At 42.1% G+C, this 19,375-nt stretch overlaps 1 protein-coding gene across 1 annotated transcript; it reads left to right on the top strand.

Moving 5' to 3' along the window:
* Positions 1–212: 212 nt before the first annotated feature.
* Positions 213–17,785, top strand: nbr1b (NBR1 autophagy cargo receptor b). Its single transcript, XM_042087867.1, has 21 exons — positions 213–742; positions 2,185–2,247; positions 2,352–2,370; positions 2,513–2,535; positions 2,683–2,886; positions 3,723–3,800; positions 4,139–4,335; positions 5,056–5,181; positions 5,652–5,855; positions 6,575–6,734; positions 7,006–7,275; positions 7,952–8,080; positions 8,322–8,397; positions 8,569–8,679; positions 9,022–9,183; positions 9,867–9,989; positions 10,385–10,868; positions 12,314–12,384; positions 12,536–12,611; positions 13,686–13,782; positions 14,697–17,785. The coding sequence occupies exons 1-21, from the start codon at positions 641–643 to the stop codon at positions 14,868–14,870; spliced, it is 2,949 nt and encodes a 982-aa protein (XP_041943801.1). The 5' UTR covers positions 213–640; the 3' UTR covers positions 14,871–17,785.
* The last annotated feature ends 1,590 nt before the right edge of the window (positions 17,786–19,375 follow it).

Raw genomic sequence — 19,375 nt, 5'->3', positions numbered from 1 at the left:
CAATTTCAGGGTCAATTTCTTGCATGCATTTGTTTCCTCCGATTTTCGCATAATTTGTTTATTTACTGATTTGGCGTTGAATGTCGCATGCATTGACTGTATCGCATACAGTAGCCCAGGCAACAATTTTGCGTTTTTTTAATCATGACAACCCTTGACAGTAAAAAATAAACACAATGCAAATCTGTGTATAACCCGTCACTGGACCACATGAAAGCCACAGCAATCTTCATTTGCAAGTTGTGATATGAAAGAGGCTATTGAAGCCAGATTGAGCATCTCAGGTGGATTTTCTGCTTTGCTTTGAGCCTGCCGTCACTTTTCGTGCAATTTTCATATGCAAGTTATGACACTCTTAAATGTCCTCTTAATTGGTGGACTATTTTCTTAGTTGTTTGACGGTTGCGGGACAGTTCTGTCTGTGAGAGCGATTGTAAATCACATAGCGTAGCCTATTACGTCAGTCTATTTTCCTGTCACATGACGTTGTGGGTGTGTTTATACGGTCGTTGTAAACACAGAAGACGATTCCTGAGTAATCTGTCTCAAGGACCAAAACGACACCATATTCCAAAATAACGTATTAGGGGCATCGTTTTATTTACCAATGCTATGCTGTGACGTCTAGTAACCTGAAGCCATGGACTTCTACATCAACCTGAAGGTGAATTTCAGAGGAAATGCGAAGAATTTCCTTCTGTCCGGCTCGGAAACGAAGAGCTGGGAGTCAATGGAGGCCATGGTAAGCCGAAATAGATGGTGGTGTCTCCAAACCTCTCTTTCACCTTGGCATTGGCGCGGCCTATATGCAGGCTAATTCGAGGGCATGACTATTTTCAGTTATTGTCGAATATGAAAGAGAAACACGTCCTGTGTCCTGTTTTTATTACTGTCATCTCAATGTCCACGTCTAGATTGCTTTGTGACATCTATTTTAGCCTACTTAGCCTACCCCAGCAGTCAGCAGAGAGTCACACATGCAAGCTCGTCAAGTTTCCCCTGTCATTTGTCTGTTTCGATTCTTAAAATGAGGTCATACGTGTTAGCTTACTAATGAACGCGACATAGAAGCGAAGGCCACGGATATTTAATCGGGTTGTCTCGTGTTCTAGCCTATTGTCGAATATGTCCGCTCTTCCGATTCGTGCTGTATCAGCTGTAGGCCTATGCTACTTAAAATGCAGGTGGATATTAGAGTGACAACCCCCAACCCAACCTACACACAGTTGTTCAACCCAATATGGATAATTTTACTTCAGTACGGAAGACCTGCCGTACTGCCATTCAGTATTTGGCAGCCATCCCATCCACTTGGATCAGTTGCATTCAGCAAACTGAATAATAAGTGCATGGGTCGTACTGGGTACGCATTTCCATTCAGCCAACCAGCTACAGACACCAACGTTTCATGGCTGGGCCATGACAATTAAACAGGTACACTTTAGCTGCTGATGCATCCCCCTCCCTAGGCTACCTGATGCTGTAACAAGACTCTTTAAGGGCCTTATCTTCATATATGTAAGGTCAAGAGTCTCTGTAAATGGTAGGCTACTATTATCAGTCATAGTCATCGTCATCATTTTAATTAGAATATCGTCTTAATTTCACTCAAAGGAGAAATCGACCTGTGTTGAAGTCAGTAATACTCTGCATCATCTTATACTTCCTAATTCCCTGGCATGTTCAGACACTGCGTCACTCTGTGAGTCACTGAGTTCATTCTTATTGAGGCCACGTCCATTGATTTACTGTATTCTTTGCTACAAAAATGGTTGCTTACTTTCAAACCTCAATCTGCTTTGCAGATACATGAAGAAATAGAAAATTAACAATAACAGGGATACAGTATAAAACAACAAATTTTTCAGGTTTTCATTATATTTCACATTTAGGCTAGATATGAGAAAATAGGGAAGAAATGTTGAAATTGAATGGGAATGGACTGTTTAATCTGTTGAGTGAATGGGACTGTTTAGTCGTTTTACATAGGCCTAACCCCCCAAAGTTTTTTTGTTAGGGATGAAGGGGTCACCTTTTATTCTTTTAAAGCTTTGAAGGAACCCATGTTAATTCATATTGTGTGAATGGATTGGATCAGAGCAGATTTGTTGATATTTACGTATGTATTTACGTATGTTTATGTAACATTTGTGCAGATTAATAATACAGTGTTCTGACCAACAGGTGAAAAGGTCCTTTGGCTTGTGCAATCTTCAGGTAACATACTATGATGAGGACAATGAGGAGGTGAGATTTGCATTCAGATTTATCACTGCTGCCTATGCTATCACTACTTTAGCTGTGAGGATTACACTACAACAATATATTATAACCCTATGTTTGCTTCCCAGGTCTCCATAAACAGTCAATGTGAGTTCCCATGTATTTTTTGTTTTTACATATACTTTATCATACTTTAAACTTTATATCCTATTAATGATAATAAGCATACTGTATATAATGCAGTAAATTACTTATAAATGATTAAAACATTATTACTGTCTCTTTTCAGTGGAATATGAGGAAGCTCTGAAGGTGACTACATATTCTATACTTAACAACATGTACTGCACTCACTGTATATATTACTTTCCTGGCAGACATACATGTCAAAGTTGTAGCTGAGATAACAACCCTCCCAATAAGTTACACTTGTTGACTGCCACTATTTCTCTTCTTCAGAGTGCTGCTCGGCAAGGCAACCGGCTGCAGATGAACGTGTATGAGACCAGGGGTCCGGGTGCAAGGGGCCCAGCTCCCGGCTCCTCCAAGCCCAGCAGCGCCACCGAACCCAAGAAGGGCTTCCGCCCTCCCCAGCAGCACTGCCCAGCTCTCACTCAGGTGGTCAGCCGCAAAGTCCAGGCTGCCATGCCCGAGCAAGGCATGGTAAGGCTCGGATTATGAACTCTGGTAGAGTGGTTGCGTGCACATCCCACCTCTCTTTAGGTCAGGTGCAGGACAAAGTTTTTATTTTATTTTTAATGAAAAAGTTGGAAGCTACTCCGGTGTGCAGACACTCTCTTTTCTAAGACCTGGATTTTGTAAATTTTTGACATCTAAAGCTGTTCTTGAGATTCTGAAATTGGATGAAAATATTGCAATGGCTGGTTATACTGTACATCATTCTAAAACTGATAGTTCCGGTCCTTGATTTTGATTGGCTGAATCACGTTCGATGCCGTTGTAAAATGCAGCATAAACATACACCTTGACCACATTTCGTTCTGTATTACTGCGCTACCATAAATTGATACAAAAGTTAAAGTAGCTGCGTCTCTCGACGTTGCTTGGCAACCATTCAGATAGTGGAAATATATTTCTTGGCGGAAGAATGATTATCTAGGAATAACTTATATTTCTAGTTGCTGTGCCTTTACTTGCTTGGCCAGGTATTTATAACAGTTTTAGAAAAGCAATTAGCCACTCGAGTCCGTAGGTTACACTGATAAGCTAAGGGGGGTTTTAGGCACTCTGTTAGCGCGTTTTAGAATCAGTGTAACCTACGGCCTCTCGGGGCTTATTGCTTAAGTAACTTCAACATGGTTGACATGAAGTTTTCCAAATGTGTCATGTAACATTATCCTGTAATTATTACCAATATCCTGTAAAGCATGATCATTGAATGGAAGGAATTGATGCATTTTCATAATGAATCATAAAGTAGTGAATCGTTAATCTTGGCTGATTTTTTTTTTTGTTATTCACTGTATGATGTTTTCCAGGTCATCATGAAGGAGCTGAAGGGGACCAAAGAGGAGGATAAGACTCCACCAGCGTGGTTCACATCTTACATGGAGAAGGTAAGGAATCCCAGAGAGAGTCAGAGAGTCTTGAGTCAGACATGTCAGACAGAATTTGTTTGCCCATATATTTGAGCTTTGGCTTATTAACTCATAATAAACTTGGATATATCAAGCAAGTTGTTCAATTTTATTGTTTTCCATACATTAAGAATTTAACCTATGAGATCCCTCAGCCATCTGCACTTGTGTCATATATAGTATATATACAGTATATATGTGTGGTGAATTCGATTGTATGCGAGGTGAATAACCATGCATACAATCGACACTGATAGAAAAAAAGCACATGTTCCATCACTAATTCACATTCATCTCCACCTTGCGTCCGGCCGCAGTTCAAAGACCAGGTGGTGCGGGAGGCGGTGGAGAAGATCTGTCGGGAATTCTCTGGCCAGTGCTGCATCCATAAGCCAGTGGGGGCGGAGGCTCAGGTCCCCGAGGTCAGCTCGTCCACGCTGCCAGGGGCTCCCAGCTCTGCTCCGGCCTGCAGCAGCTGTCGGGGCCAGACTGCCGGGGGAGGCTACCAGTGCAGGTGAGGCCAGACTGGTGTGCTGAACATAATAAATATTGACCCCACAAATATTGACCCCACTTTCCTGTTCTAAACCAAATATTTGCATTGCTCTGTACAAATAAGTCATCATCTGCAGCTGGTAAAATCATAATACTTCTGTAAAAAGATCAACACACCAGATGTATTGGAATGATCTTTGAATTAAAAGTTTTGTTTATTTAGGTGAAGGTGGGCACTGTGTAGAGAATGACATCTTAAATTAAATAGTGTTTGTGAGTGTATTTAAGTAACTCTCTGAACGCTGACAGTAGTAATTATAAAGACCATTGCCAAGGCATGAGAAGACAAAGAATAGAGGAAGACCTATTGTTGGAGGATGACAGGAAATCATTGAAGTAATTAAAAAGTGAAAAGGAGGCAGAGAAAATAAATGGTGTAGTTACATGATATCACAATATCACATATCTGTCAGGGTACAACAGAGACGTCTTTACAACAAAGACCCGACTACTTCATATAGCTACATTTGTGTCTCCTTTCATGTTATTTGCCTGGTTAATTGGCAGTTAAACATGGCATGGCATGAAACCAACTTTTCTATAGTCAGGAAAAAGAAACTCACACTTTGTCTGCAGTGGTGACTCAGTCTATCAGAAAGGGGGTCTTGTTTTGTTTGTGGACATGACCCTGGGTTTGTGTGTTCTGGACATTGGAGCCCTGTGCTTTGTCTGTCCCCAGTGTGTGTACGTCCTGCACCTTGTGTGAGCCCTGCAGTTTCTCTCACGACCCCAGCCACAGCCTCGTCAGGGCCAGAACGCCCCTCTCCATCCCAGAACACGGCTCCCCCGCTCCGGACCACAGCAGGTACTGACCACCTTGGTATAAGCACCAAATTTGATACTGTAATGTTAATTTGTAACGTTCTGTGTAACCTACATGTATTTAGAACTAGGCCTACTGCCGGCATCGAGCAATATACTGTTTCACCTTGTTGTGGCGCTTAGTAACCTTAATACAGCCCTCGGGAGCACATAGCTGAAAAGGTGGCAGAAAAAAAAATCAGTGGCAGAATGCGCGCAAGAGTTGTATACATAAAAAACGCCCGATTTTGGGTTTGCTTCTCCCTAAACGCGTAACTCCTGTAACTGCGCGTAAATGACAGATTTAAGTGGAGGGGAGATTTCGCGCAGGCTGAAAAGCGCTTAGTTTTGCACTTTTTTTTTTTTACTTACGCACATGGGAAAATTCGTCTCATAGTGACTAAGATTCTTTGAACAGCCCAACCCCGCCACTCCATCCACAGCATGTCAACTCTGCGCTCCCGTCCTGTGTAGGTTTTACCGGCGCGGGGATCGGAGCTTCCGCAAGGCGGAGAAGCAGCGGCTGAAGGCAGAGAAGCGGCAGCTCAAGGCTGAGGTCAAGGAGATCCGCAAGCAGCTGAGGATGGAGAGGCGGGGCTTGCAGTGGAGCGCCGTCGGCGACGGAAGCTCCTCCCCGGTCCTGCTTCAACCCAGAGCCACCCAAGTCAACAGCCCCGAGTGAGAAATGGACCATCAGTCACTGTGGTTACATGTGCAGAACAATCTGATCAATTGGGTTTTTACAACAGAATACGGAATATTTTAGTTTACATGCCAAGCGAACTAGTAAAAATATGATTGCCATAATGACACACCTTCAATCAGGCATCATACATTTCACGAAATCATGACAGATCTAATCACATTGAAATGGAATACTCCAGGTTATCTTTCCAGATTTCTTTGTAATTGGAGTGAAGGGTATAATCAGACTGAAATCAGATTGTCTGTTTGCATGAAACCACATTATATAACTTGTTTACCATATCTGTCCAGTCCACAGTGAGACATTGACACTGAGATCAATAATCATTACATACACTATATAAATCCTTATTAAATTAAGACCTGCAATTTAGTCAATATATGCACAGTGTTCACACTGGTAAAATGAATACATGTGAAAGTACAGGGTAATAACCCCTTTCATTACAATAATAAAGTGCGCAGAACTAGAATTATTAAAGTTTGTTTCTATTCCATTTATTTGTTTGGAAGGCATGTAGCCTATAGCTTGTACTCCTCACTGTCAGTAGTGGGTGAGTTTGACAACTATGACCAACTTGATATATCATTTCATAATCATAGTAGAACTGTTCCATGATTCTACAGATGCTCAATGGGAGATGGCGGCTGATATGTTAAAGCCTGTTTCTGTGTTTTGTCTGGGGATGCAGGCGGCCAAAGCGTCCGTGTCCCCTGGCAGTGCCGGCCATGACGGCTCTGTTCTTGGATGAGAATTTGCCAGATGGAACCCGTCTGCGCCCCGGCACCAAGTTCATCAAGTACTGGAAAATGAAGAATACTGGCAGAGTGTGCTGGAACTCTGATACAAAGGTAACAAAGAAGAATGCCAACACATGCACCCACACACACACACACACACACACATACACACACAATCTGTTCTTCATCCATTCTCAGATGGCTGCAAACTTGTTTGTAAATTGGTGTATGACCATGCCTCTCCTTCTTCCCTTCACGCTCTCTCTCTCTCTCTCTCTCTCTCTCTCTCTCTCTCTCTCTCTCTCTCTCTCTCTCTCTCTCTCTCTCTCTCTCTCTCTCTTTTCTTTGTCTTCCTTTCTCTCTCTTCCTTTCTCTCCTCCAGTTGAAGTTCATGTGGGGGAACCTGGCGGTGGGCTCGGGGGACCGTTGGCGTGAGGTGCCGGTGCCGTCGCTCCAGCCGGGCCAGGTGGGCGTGGTGAGCGTTGCCCTGTGCGCCCCCTCCCTGGAGGGCTCCTACACGTCCCACTGGCGCCTGGCGCACGCCGGCGAGCAGTTCGGCCCACGAGTCTGGTGCAGCATCGTGGTGGACCCCCATGCCCCTGCCGCCGTGTCCGTGGATGGCCTGCTCGTGTCCCCCTGCGTCACCCCACAGGTGAGCAGAACGCCACCAAAGAAACAGGACTTGCCAGGAACCTGAGACGCCTTTCCCATGGGAACTGCTTGGGGAAATTGGCAGCTATTTTGGGTCCTTGATTCCACAGCAACCAGCGATGCCTTGAAATTCACCAGTGTAGTGTGCTTTTGTTTTTCCAGTAGCTGTTAGGGATGGAGTTACAGGCATGATGGCTCATGCAGTTACGTTTGAGCTGTTGATGTGAAGTTGTGAGATTATGTTCTGAAATGTTTGTATGCTATGAGGCAGGAAATTCATTTTTGATCGAATGTTAGGACAGATTCCAATTGAGTTTCTCACTCAATTATGTCGGTATGGATTTTGCACAGAATAGCTGAATGGTCTCTAGCAGACCATCCAAATCCATTAGTTAGATTAACACTTCGGTTTTGTGTGTGATGCAGTAATGTTTAAAGATATTTGGATCCCTGATCTATAGCCACATTATTACACAGGTAGAGATAAACAGAAGGCAGATGTGGTGAAGAGAAAGCACCAAGCTTTTGATTGATGAGAGCAGACTTAGGTTATAGTAGCAACAGCAGAGCTGTTACACGTGGTCACCCCGCACACTCAAAAAGAGACCAATAAAAACCACATTTCGTATGATGTGTTTGCTAATGTCAGGCCTTGTCCACCTCTCTGTCCCTTACAGCTGGGAAAAACAGCCCACTCTCCAGACAAGGGAGACAAAGAAAGCGCTGTCCCCAGGGTGCTCATGTCCGTGGAGCAGGACTCTGACCGGGAGTTCTATATCCCCTCTGTGGACCTGCTCACAGCTCAGGTAGCACACACACACACACACACACACACACACACACACACACACACACACACACACACACACACACAGAGGAACCTGACCTTGCCTGTGCCTTGCTGCCTAGGTCATTTATGTGTAATATCTAAATACAGGCGTATTACATAATGCAGTTGTTTGTCGCACATTGTCATGTTTTTTTTATGCCAAGTTTAAATGTATAAGCTTCTTCATTTTGTATTTTTTGTCTCTTGGTTTAATGCAGGACCTTCTGTCTTTTGAACTTCTGGATATAAACATAGTCCAGGAACTGGAGAGTGTGCCAAACAACACCCCTGCAGGTACTGCTGCTGACACATCTGAAAAGCCTGGCAGGTCCCACAGCTTGGGTTTCTATTCATCAGAGTTACTACTAATGGCCTCATATGTGTCATCGTTATCATTGACCTAGTATATGACCGCAAGCTGACCACAGGGTATCTGTCTTCATCTACCCAATCATCCTTTTGCAGATATGACCCCCTGTATGTCGCCCCTGCCTCACGAGGGACTTCTGCAAGAGAAACAGTCCCTGGCACTCATCCAGGAAGAGGCAGAGGCTCAAGGAGTGAAAAGCATTCTGGGTAAGGGGAGGATAACTTCAGAAGGTGCTAAGAGGCATAGTGCAGACACACTACATCATGTCTGGGGTACCTCAGCAGCATCAGCTCATCTATTAAGTGTTTTTATGAACTAAGTAATGGCATTTGCATCATAGAAGAACCATTTTATGTTTGCATCTCTCACAACATTATTAACGTCTTATAATACTAACATTGGAAGAATGTGATTCTGAACTTTGACCAGTAGCACTCAAGAGTGCTCGAGTTCCTCATGGGGAATGAATATAAAGTGCAGTGAACAGAAGCACAGAGATGTGTTTCGGCTCAGTAACCCGTCACAACCACATGCCTCTCTGTGTGCAGACACGGCCCAGACCCCCGAGCTGAACCTGGTTCCTGCCCAGGAGGAGGGCGAGGAGGAGGACATCAGCGGACCGCAGTTCGTCTGTGAGACGGTCATACGGTCACTCACTCTGGAGGAAGCCCCAGACCGTAGCCGCCTCTGTTCAAGCATCCCGAGCAAACGTATGCATACCAGAGGGGACGGGGAACCCCTCCCTGGGCGTTTCACCACCAACAGAGAACTGGTTCTTGAAACGGTTCCGTTCAGAGTTCTTTGAACCTCTGTGCTGTCTAATGAACCAGCCCACATTTCCACGTTTTGAATGGAACCAAGGATGCGTCTTCAACAGAGGATGTTGCATGCATAAGGGAAAAGATGAATGACATGCCCACTGTGGTTCACAGGGAAAACAACAATTGTTTGTTGCCAGCTCATAACCAACTTTTCAGGTTCTGAGCCAATTTATATTGGTCAAAATTCTAAATTCTTTGGTCAAAAAAATGATTCAGGATCTGAAGCGTTAACCAGAATGGAGCCGGTTCTCTGTTGGTGGAAAAGGCTGCTTTTTGTTAACTAAATAATCAATAATACCTCCAATATTACTTATTGTTTCTTTATTATTATTATTATTCTCATGAAACAAAATATGAGGGAGACTACAGAAGCATTTTTATCCGATCTGGAAGAGTAGATCGAGAGTGGTTTTGTGATACTGTATGTCTGACTTGCTTGGGAAAGATGTTTATCATCAATTCATAGATGAATTTCCCACTCTCACTGGATGTCTGTAGAAGTGCATTTGAGGTGCTTGAAGTGTTCACCTGTAACTTCCCTGGTATTATTGGCTCTCTGTGGCTCCTCCTAGTGGTGCGTCCGGCGGTGCAGGGCTCGGCCTCCCTGGGTGAGAGGAAAGTGCAGAAAGCTCCAGAGGCCATGGTGGTTGTGCCCCGTGCGCCCCCCACTGTGCAAATAGAGCAGCGCACAGCAGGTGAATAACACACTCTGATTATCATGGCATAATCCAAATTTGACAGAAAGGTGTACAACAGCAGCCAATATCCCAGTCCATTATGCACATTAAGGGTAAAGGTGACACCTACGCCTCCATATGTAGAGGTATACACACACACACTCTGTTACAGTCCATTTAATTATTGACTGTGTGTAAATCAAGTTCATTAATTTTTAATTTGTAGTAGGTAGCTACTCTTGGCTGATAATAAAACAGCACTTACTAGTAGCTTTTTTTGTTTAGAATGTGTTGGTCAATCAGATTCATTGTCACTAACTGATCAAGAACAGCTGATCAAGAGCATTCAGATTTGCAGGTTTGCCATTTGATTTCTGTGTTTTAAATCTACTTCACTCTTATGTTTTGCTCAGGATCAGCTGAAGGCCAGGAGTCCGACATCGAGAGCATCTCCGACACTGGCCATGACGGACAGAGGGAGAAGGAGGACGCCAGGAGGAAGACTAAAGATGACGAAGAAGTCGAGGGAGGAAAGGAGCTTCGAGATACAGAGGAGGGCAAGGAGTCACGATCGCGGACATCCTCAGCGTCGTCCGAGGACTACATCATCATTCTGCCGGACTGCTTCGACACCAGCCGTCCCCTAGGAGAGTCCATGTACAGCTCGGCACTCTCCCAGCCTGGAGACAGCCTGGAGAGTCAAGGGGACGTGGGACGACTCACACCCGAGGGGGAGCGCAGCGAGGCAGAGGAGGCTGCAGCCGCGTGCCTTGGGACCAGAGTTAGCGTCAGCGTCGGTGCCAATGCTAACGACATGCTGTGCACTTCACAGACACTGGATGCGGTCCCCCTCACCCCAGTAGTCGTGACGGCACCTCAGCCCTCAGTCTCGACCAGGTAAGGGCAGACTGCTGTCCTCAGGAACCATTCAACACAGTCAATTATACTGTTATATTATATTTATAACAATAACAAACACATTTAGCACTGCCATGCTATTGGCAAGGGTAGCCCAATTTAGTAAACCCTGCTGACAGTTGAATTGATTAGTTCTGAAACAAATGTGATGATGATGATGATTAAGTTCAGGGTTCTAAATTAACTTTTTTGATCACCAGCCAATGTGGCTGGTAACTTTCTAAAGTTATTAGCCAATCAGAATTTCTACTAGCCAATTTTTTTTCCGGTGCAAATTGGAGAATTATGAGTTTATGAGATGAGTGTCACTGCATGCATTTGATCATTTTATTAACATTGTTGGCATGAATACATACCACAAAATATACACAGAAAGTGCAAACACTTCATTTCATGTTTGGGATATCTATCTATCTATCTACGTATCTATCTATCTATCTATCTGTTTCTCTGTCGATATCCCCCTGCTTCATTCCTCTTCTTGCCCCCATAAGTCTGTCCCAACCACCGCCACATTTAGTTTAATCTTAACTTAATAAAAAGGAGATATCAATTATCATCAACAATGACAAGCCAGCTGGAACCTGCCACTTGTTTTCTCTCCCTCTCCTGCGTGCTCGGACACATTCTCAATTAAATGGAAAAGCATAGGGCCTACTCAAGTTGAATCTTTATGAGGACCCGAAAAAGTATCATCTTTATATAACATGCTGTTGGTGCATGTTGACATTGTATACTTTCTCTAAAAACAGTGAAAAACAGTTTGCAGTACAGCTACTATGATAGTTATTGGCTAAATGTTGGTCCTTCCTCTGTCTCTCGGTGCCCTACACACAATGCGTGATTCGTGTGGTGGTGGTGATCACTGATCAGGCAACTTTTTAAAACTGAAGATTTTCGCCTACAAGCTCCTCAAGTTCCTCTCCATCTTCAACTAACTCCATAGACAATAAAATAAACAATCTAGCTGCTTCAGGTTTTGCGGCCTCCGTTACATGACATAAGCCCCCTACAAAGGAAACAGGTTAACACAATGCGTTAATTGCGTTAATATTCCGTAACATGTTATGTATTTGTGTTATGTACATGTGTTATGTACTTTTTACTTTACTTTACTGGCTAACTCCCTCCTCTTTCAGTCTATGCTCACTGCGTGCAGCCAATGGGCATATGAAACGTCATCACGTAGCATTACGGCTTGGGAAATGTAGGAAGTACTGCCAGTGGGATATATGACGGAGAACAGAGCCTTATGTATCATGCATGTAATGCCTCATGCATCACCGGCCAAACTGGCTAGTAAGTTTTTATTAACACCCGCCAAAATCAATTTTTACCCGCATTTGGCAGGTTGGCGGGTGTTAATTTAGAACCCTGATTAAGTTGTGCTGTTTTAAGGGAATGTTCTTCATATTTGTGTTTAGCTCAGAGAATCAGGATCAGAGGGAGGTTCTGGATGGGAGTGAACTCCACCAGCCAACAGACCAAGAAAACGGTAAGAGCACACATTAAAAACACACACACACATACACACACACACACACACACGCACACATACACACCACTCTCTTTTGTTTTCTCAAAGCAAAAAAAATAAAACACCATTAATGATTGCTACCCTCTTCTGTTCTGTCGTGTTGTTCTAGTTTCTGATGTGGTCCAAACTCAGCCAGGCAGCCCATCAACCCCCAAGACCAGAGACTCTGAAACACAGGACCTCAGGTGGGCCTAGTGCACGTCTTGGAATAGTTCTCGAATTATGATTCTCAGCCATTCACATTCATTCCAGTGTTATGTCTTCTCTCCAGTATGATGATGGACTCCCTAACTAGTCTGTTTGTGTAACGTACTTCTTAAAGTGAAAAGCACTCAATTAGACCTACACACCACCAATGTAATGACATTAAAGGTTGTATCAGCGATTTCAGGCCCAAAAAAGGCCCAAACATAAATGATCACATTCATCTAATCTTTCCTAACGATCCGCTAGCTGCCTGCCCCATAAGCAGGCCGTCAAAAAAATGTGTCTCTGTAGGCAGCCTAGGCTCGAGATCTGCACACAAAAACAATTGCTACCAACAAGTGTTGCCAACCACTCAAAGGCAAAATAAAGTGTTCCAACCAATAACCGTAAAGATGCGCGTTTAGGAGAGTTTCAATTGCACAGGAGGGAGAGGGGGGGGAGTAGCTAGCTCTCTGTTTTGTTTGAACATCAACAGAAGTGACGTTACCCCGCCATCGCTGATACAACCTCTAAATCTAATAGTTTAAAAATCAATATAAGTATTCAAATGACTAAATATCTTTAGCTATAAGTAATTATGCAGATAATAAAATACAATAAGTTATTAACAAAATATCTAAACTTTATATCAATTCCAAAATATGTGAAATACTGTAGAAACATGTAACATAATCCATTATTATCCTCGTGTGTGTCATCGGACTAAATTCAATATTATTGATTCAATGTTTTGGGTTTTTTAATTATCAAAATTCTTGACTTGGTATCAGTATCGAAACAATAATTGTGGTATGATGACAACACTAGTCTAAGCAAATTAGGGTTGATGGTGGAAGTATATACTATATTTGGTATCATTGGAACCTGGAATCATTGGAATTGGTAATTTTATGTAGATCAAGAATTTCAGGTGCCTGTCCACATTCTATTCAGTCAATTATTCAGTCATTCAGGAGAGCTCAGCAGTATTTAGTACCTGCCTTGTCTCCTCCAAGTCTTGAAGTGTCTCTCTCCCCCTCATTTGTTCTCCCTTTATTCCTCTCTCCTCTTAGTTCCCAGGGAATTACTGGGGGGCTGGTGAAAGGTGCTCTCTCTGTGGCAGCGTCCGCCTATAAGGCTCTCTTCACCGGGCAGCACGGCGCAGATCCAGTGAGTCCCCTCTCTTCCTCCCTTCTTTCCTCTGCTCTACAAACGGACCAGTCTCCAAAAAGACGACTTCCTGCTACAAGGGAGTTTCTCCCCTGTCCTGGGCTCTGTTAATCGCAATGAAACTATTTAATTTTTTTTTGTATATAAAAATGAATTTAGTAGAATTGAATCTAGTACAATTCAGTTTGATAGATTTGTATTCACTCCTGTCAAATGACAACCTTTCTCCTGTAAAGACAGACCAGTCAAACCTGTTCTTCCAGGATTCAGAGAATCGAAAGATGTTTGTTCGTGTGAAGAGACTGAAGAGAGAGTGGTTAGTGTAAATGATGCGAGGGTGGTTGCTGTCATTATGTTCACTATAAATAGATGTTTTTTGGTCTGGTATGCACGACTGTTGCACCATACAGTTACACCATACAGTTCCTGTCATTTAACATGGGTCCGGTCAGGACTATGAGAATAGTCTGCTCATTACAACGAGCCTGCGTTCATGATGAAGCTCATCCAAGCAGGCTCCCTTGTGAGAAAAGCTTTGTTTACTGAGATGGGGCTGTCCTAACATGAGTCTATTTTGGATGAAATGATCTGAAACGTTCTGGATCTCTTTTGCTTCAGTAAAAAAAAAGGATTCACTCAGAGTAACCCAAAACGACATAACATAACGTATGTCAATCTGTCATTGTGATATATCATCTAGTTGCGTTGACTGCTTTGAAGTTATGTCAGCATTGTCATTTGTATGCTTTGATTTAAGTTATGTCAATGTGTCCTCAGTCCTGTCTAACTGTCAATGAGTCTAATCCAGTCAAAGCAACAAGATGGCTTGACTAGATTATGTTGTACCTCACAGTGTACCTCTACATATCTGTATTCACTAACACTCTTCCGGTGCGTTTCTGCTAATGCTTCAGCCTCCTGAAGATGCCGCAACGCAGGACGCCATGATGGCCGTGCTGGTGGAGATGGGCTTTGGGGACCGGCCGCTGAACCAGCGGCTGCTGCAGAAACACAACGGCAACCTGCTGGACGTGGTCAATGAGCTGGTGCAGATGACGGACAGCGACTGGTTTTCCACTCGATACTGAGATGGCGGCAAAAGGGTCACAACTCGCCCTCATTTCTCTCTCTCTCTCTCTCTCTTTCTCTTTCTCTATTTATCCATTCTTTCTCTCCATTCTTTCTCTCTTTCATTCCACCACTTGGAAGTTCTCTAACTCGATATCTTTTGGTTGCTCATACTCAAACGAGTACTTTTGATTTTTCCTGGTCTCAGCACCACAGGTAATGGTCTGACTGTGAACTAATGAGACATTCCAATGTAGGGACACAAAATTATTTGAAAACAGGTAACCACTTCTAGAGGGCCGTTGATGAGGCTCTCTTTTTAGAGACACTCATATCCAAAAAAGGTCTTCTTCCACACTCAGAAAACAATTCCACAGGCAAAACATTAAGGTTGTAATCCTGTATTGTAATTTTGAAGATTATTCACAATATGAATTTATAGGCTTGGCATGACTAAAAGTGTAACAGACTCAGACGGTTAAAAATGAATCCACTGAAATATTTATAATCCCATTGTAGGCAAGTAAATCGGCTTCAAAAATCGTGGATAGCAAACTTACTAGGTAATAGGGCTTAGGACTCTTGATGGCAAGTAGGCTCTTGTTTTGATTGATAGAAGTATTAAAGTTGGAGTTGATTGTACTGTAAATGTCTAGACAATGTAGGCTAACTGCGTAGCCACAATGAAAGCAGCTGTGTTCTAGTCAAACACTAGCATTCCAAAATGTCCTCTACCACTTCTTTAAGTTATGTCCACTTAATTTACTGGAAGATAAAATACTGGATCAATTTGCACTGTGCAGAATTATCTCCTGCACTTGAAAGACACATAGGTGTCTTTCAAGGAGACCATGACAGGGTGTGAAAATATTTTAGTTTTTTAGCAAATGCGTGCATGACCATCGGTATAGGAATAATATGCTGCACTTATTGATTTGTCTATTAGATACACAGGGGATGTAGACTGGAAATATGGTCTCCTGCTCTCTGGCTATATATCAAATTTCTGGCATTTTACAAATAACAAAGTACTTCATGCTATGACGGAGTATTCTTCATTTCTTCATTAAAAAAAAAAAGCTCACACTCATACCATACTCCAATCAGCACAGTGCGGATACATAATCCTTATCAAGGAATACATTCCCACTCTTTTGTATGGTGTAGTGTCATTGCCTATGACAATAACGTGGGTGTCCCCTTCTTACTGATATTGTACTGAAAGCGTATGTTTGTACAATGCGATCACCATGAATATGTCATTTGCACCCGTATAATGTAAAATAATCAGTTAGTTGTTTGTGATTTGAGGGACCCAAAGCAAATAGTTTTACAAGGCAACTAGTCTTAAGAGGAAGGTTTGTTTTGAACTTGTGTGTGTGTTCAGTGCTTGCTTTCTGAAAAGAGTGCAGTTTGTGCTCAGACCAAGGCTTCTAAGCATGCAGAGGTTTGTGTTCATGTTTTGGGTGAGTTGGATGGGAACAGGAACAGAGAATATATTTGTATGTAGATATCCCAAAATCAACTGCAATTGTTTTCTTTTACCTGAACCAAAACTGACATTTTTAAGTATCATTCCAAATCTTAGGAGGGTTTTGTATATTTTAATATTGTTTCTTTTCATATGTTACACAATAGATGCTTTTGGAAAGAAATCTTTAGGAGAACACTATGTTTTAAAGGTATTTCAGCAATTGCTGGCATTAATGGTATTTGGGTTTTAGAGCATCATTTGTATGATTCCATTTGCACTGTATGTAAGTAGATGATGGTAAAGGCTAATGATGGAAAATAGAAAATATTAATTAAATGAAAAAACGTGAGCTTTCAGTCAAGCTGGAATGAATAGCTGTCGCCTTCTGTAAGGTCAAGTGAAACAGTATGGTAACACATTACGTGGATAGTCTGCCCACAGAGACTTAACAGATCATCTGTTAACATTCAAGTTCAGTATGTAAAATGAATGAACAAATCTATGTAACGATTGTTGAATAATTGAGGAACATCACCTTAACCAAATCCAACTCCGAATCTTTACCTTAACAATAAATTGTAGTCAACAGATAGTTTGTTGATAATCTGATCATCTGTAGATAGTCTGTGGGCGGATTGTCCAAGTAAAGTCTGAACAAAACTACTCTGAATCCAGCTGAAATGAGAATACTTATTGGTACATTTGGAAAAATGTATATCTAAAATGTTGAAACGAATGATGTATTTTATGTTGGGGGTTTTTCTTTATTGTCTTATTGTCTTATATAATAGTATGACATTAAGCTATAGGTCTAGTAAGACTGGAATGTTATTGCTATGAAAGGAAGCACTTAAGGCTAGTCCAGCTTTGCACTTTTCCCACTTTACTTTGACAGGCAGTAGCCTATAGCTATTCTAACGTGAGAGTTGATTTGTGCAAAACCGCCAGTCTAAATCAGTTTGTGCTAAAAATGTGTGCTAAAAAACAGCATCATACTGTATTTTAGTCTTGTACTGTGGCCAGTTGCTAGTCACATCTGGAATGGTACTACCAAGTTTGTAAATTGGATAAACTTGAATTTCATGAATGTAATGGATAAGGTAATTGACATATGCAGCCCCTTGAGTGAGCATCTCTGGGGTCATGGCGAGGTCTTGAAGGCTGTAATGCATCATTCATGTGTACCCAAACAGGTCTATTCCTTAAGCTAGAGGAGTCCGCTGGAATTGAATGGCCCTCTTTAGATAAAATATGTGATCATTAGTCTGTCTCAACAGGTATGATTACTGATGATGATGATGATGATGATGGTGATGGTGGTGGTGGTGTGTGTGTGTGTCTGTCTGTCTGTCTGTCTGTCTAACTGGGCTCTAACTGTAATACTTCATAAAACACTCATATGTTATCCAGATGTGATGATGAAATCAGTCACTAATAAACATCACAATAATATTCACACAATGTTCTGGTATATATTTATTTTATTTTATTATTTTTATCATTTATTTTATGTGGGGGGGAGGGGGCATAATATATCACATCTCTGCATCTTATGCCAAAGCCACCATTGCAAATCAAGTACAGACAACTAATGACTCTCCAGAGGATGGCAGCAGATTCGTATAACAAAAAATCAAAATGTTTCGTTTTTGCAACGTCACGACAACCAGGAAACCCAGTCGGAAAAAAAAACTAAGGACAAAGATAATGAATGCGTAGCAAGATGGGTCGTCCTAGTTCATGTTTATGAGGGCAAAGTGGAGTTCAGTCAGAGACGGGCTCTGGTTCAGTTCCCGCATATACTGTATGAGTTCCCGCCTGTACAGGGGCGTGTCACTGACGTATGACTTACGTTTGAACGCCTCGGTTCCACGCCAGACAAGCCGGAGTACAAAATAAACTTGGTGTACACCTTCATTAATGTTAATTTTCTCCCGACTGGAGGGTCATACTATCACGACATTCTACTGAAATAGGGAGGAGGGTTTGGAGATCATGATACCGTGTCCGAAATGTGCATCCATTGCTCAGAAAAATAAGGCTTTGACAAATTCTGGGAAATTCTTGGATTCTGCCATAGACCTCAACGTTAAAAAGAGAGCCCGATTCTAAATTAACTTTTTTGATCACCAGCCAATGTGGCTGGTAACTTTCTAAAGTTATTAGCCAATCAGAATTTCTACTAGCCAATTTTTTTTCCGGTGCAAATTGGAGAATTATGAGTTTATGAGATGAGTGTCACTGCATGCATTTGATCATTTTATTAACATTGTTGGCATGAATACATACCACAAAATATACACAGAAAGTGCAAACACTTCATTTCATGTTTGGGATATCTATCTATCTATCTACGTATCTATCTATCTATCTATCTGTTTCTCTGTCGATATCCCCCTGCTTCATTCCTCTTCTTGCCCCCATAAGTCTGTCCCAACCACCGCCACATTTAGTTTAATCTTAACTTAATAAAAAGGAGATATCAATTATCATCAACAATGACAAGCCAGCTGGAACCTGCCACTTGTTTTCTCTCCCTCTCCTGCGTGCTCGGACACATTCTCAATTAAATGGAAAAGCATAGGGCCTACTCAAGTTGAATCTTTATGAGGACCCGAAAAAGTATCATCTTTATATAACATGCTGTTGGTGCATGTTGACATTGTATACTTTCTCTAAAAACAGTGAAAAACAGTTTGCAGTACAGCTACTATGATAGTTATTGGCTAAATGTTGGTCCTTCCTCTGTCTCTCGGTGCCCTACACACAATGCGTGATTCGTGTGGTGGTGGTGATCACTGATCAGGCAACTTTTTAAAACTGAAGATTTTCGCCTACAAGCTCCTCAAGTTCCTCTCCATCTTCAACTAACTCCATAGACAATAAAATAAACAATCTAGCTGCTTCAGGTTTTGCGGCCTCCGTTACATGACATAAGCCCCCTACAAAGGAAACAGGTTAACACAATGCGTTAATTGCGTTAATATTCCGTAACATGTTATGTATTTGTGTTATGTACATGTGTTATGTACTTTTTACTTTACTTTACTG

Source organism: Alosa sapidissima, chromosome 3 (genome assembly GCF_018492685.1).
Source record: "Alosa sapidissima isolate fAloSap1 chromosome 3, fAloSap1.pri, whole genome shotgun sequence".
In the NCBI taxonomy this organism is placed as follows: domain Eukaryota; kingdom Metazoa; phylum Chordata; class Actinopteri; order Clupeiformes; family Clupeidae; genus Alosa; species Alosa sapidissima.
The sequence above is the reverse complement of the archived record's forward strand: the minus strand, read 5'-3'. Positions and strand labels throughout refer to the sequence as shown.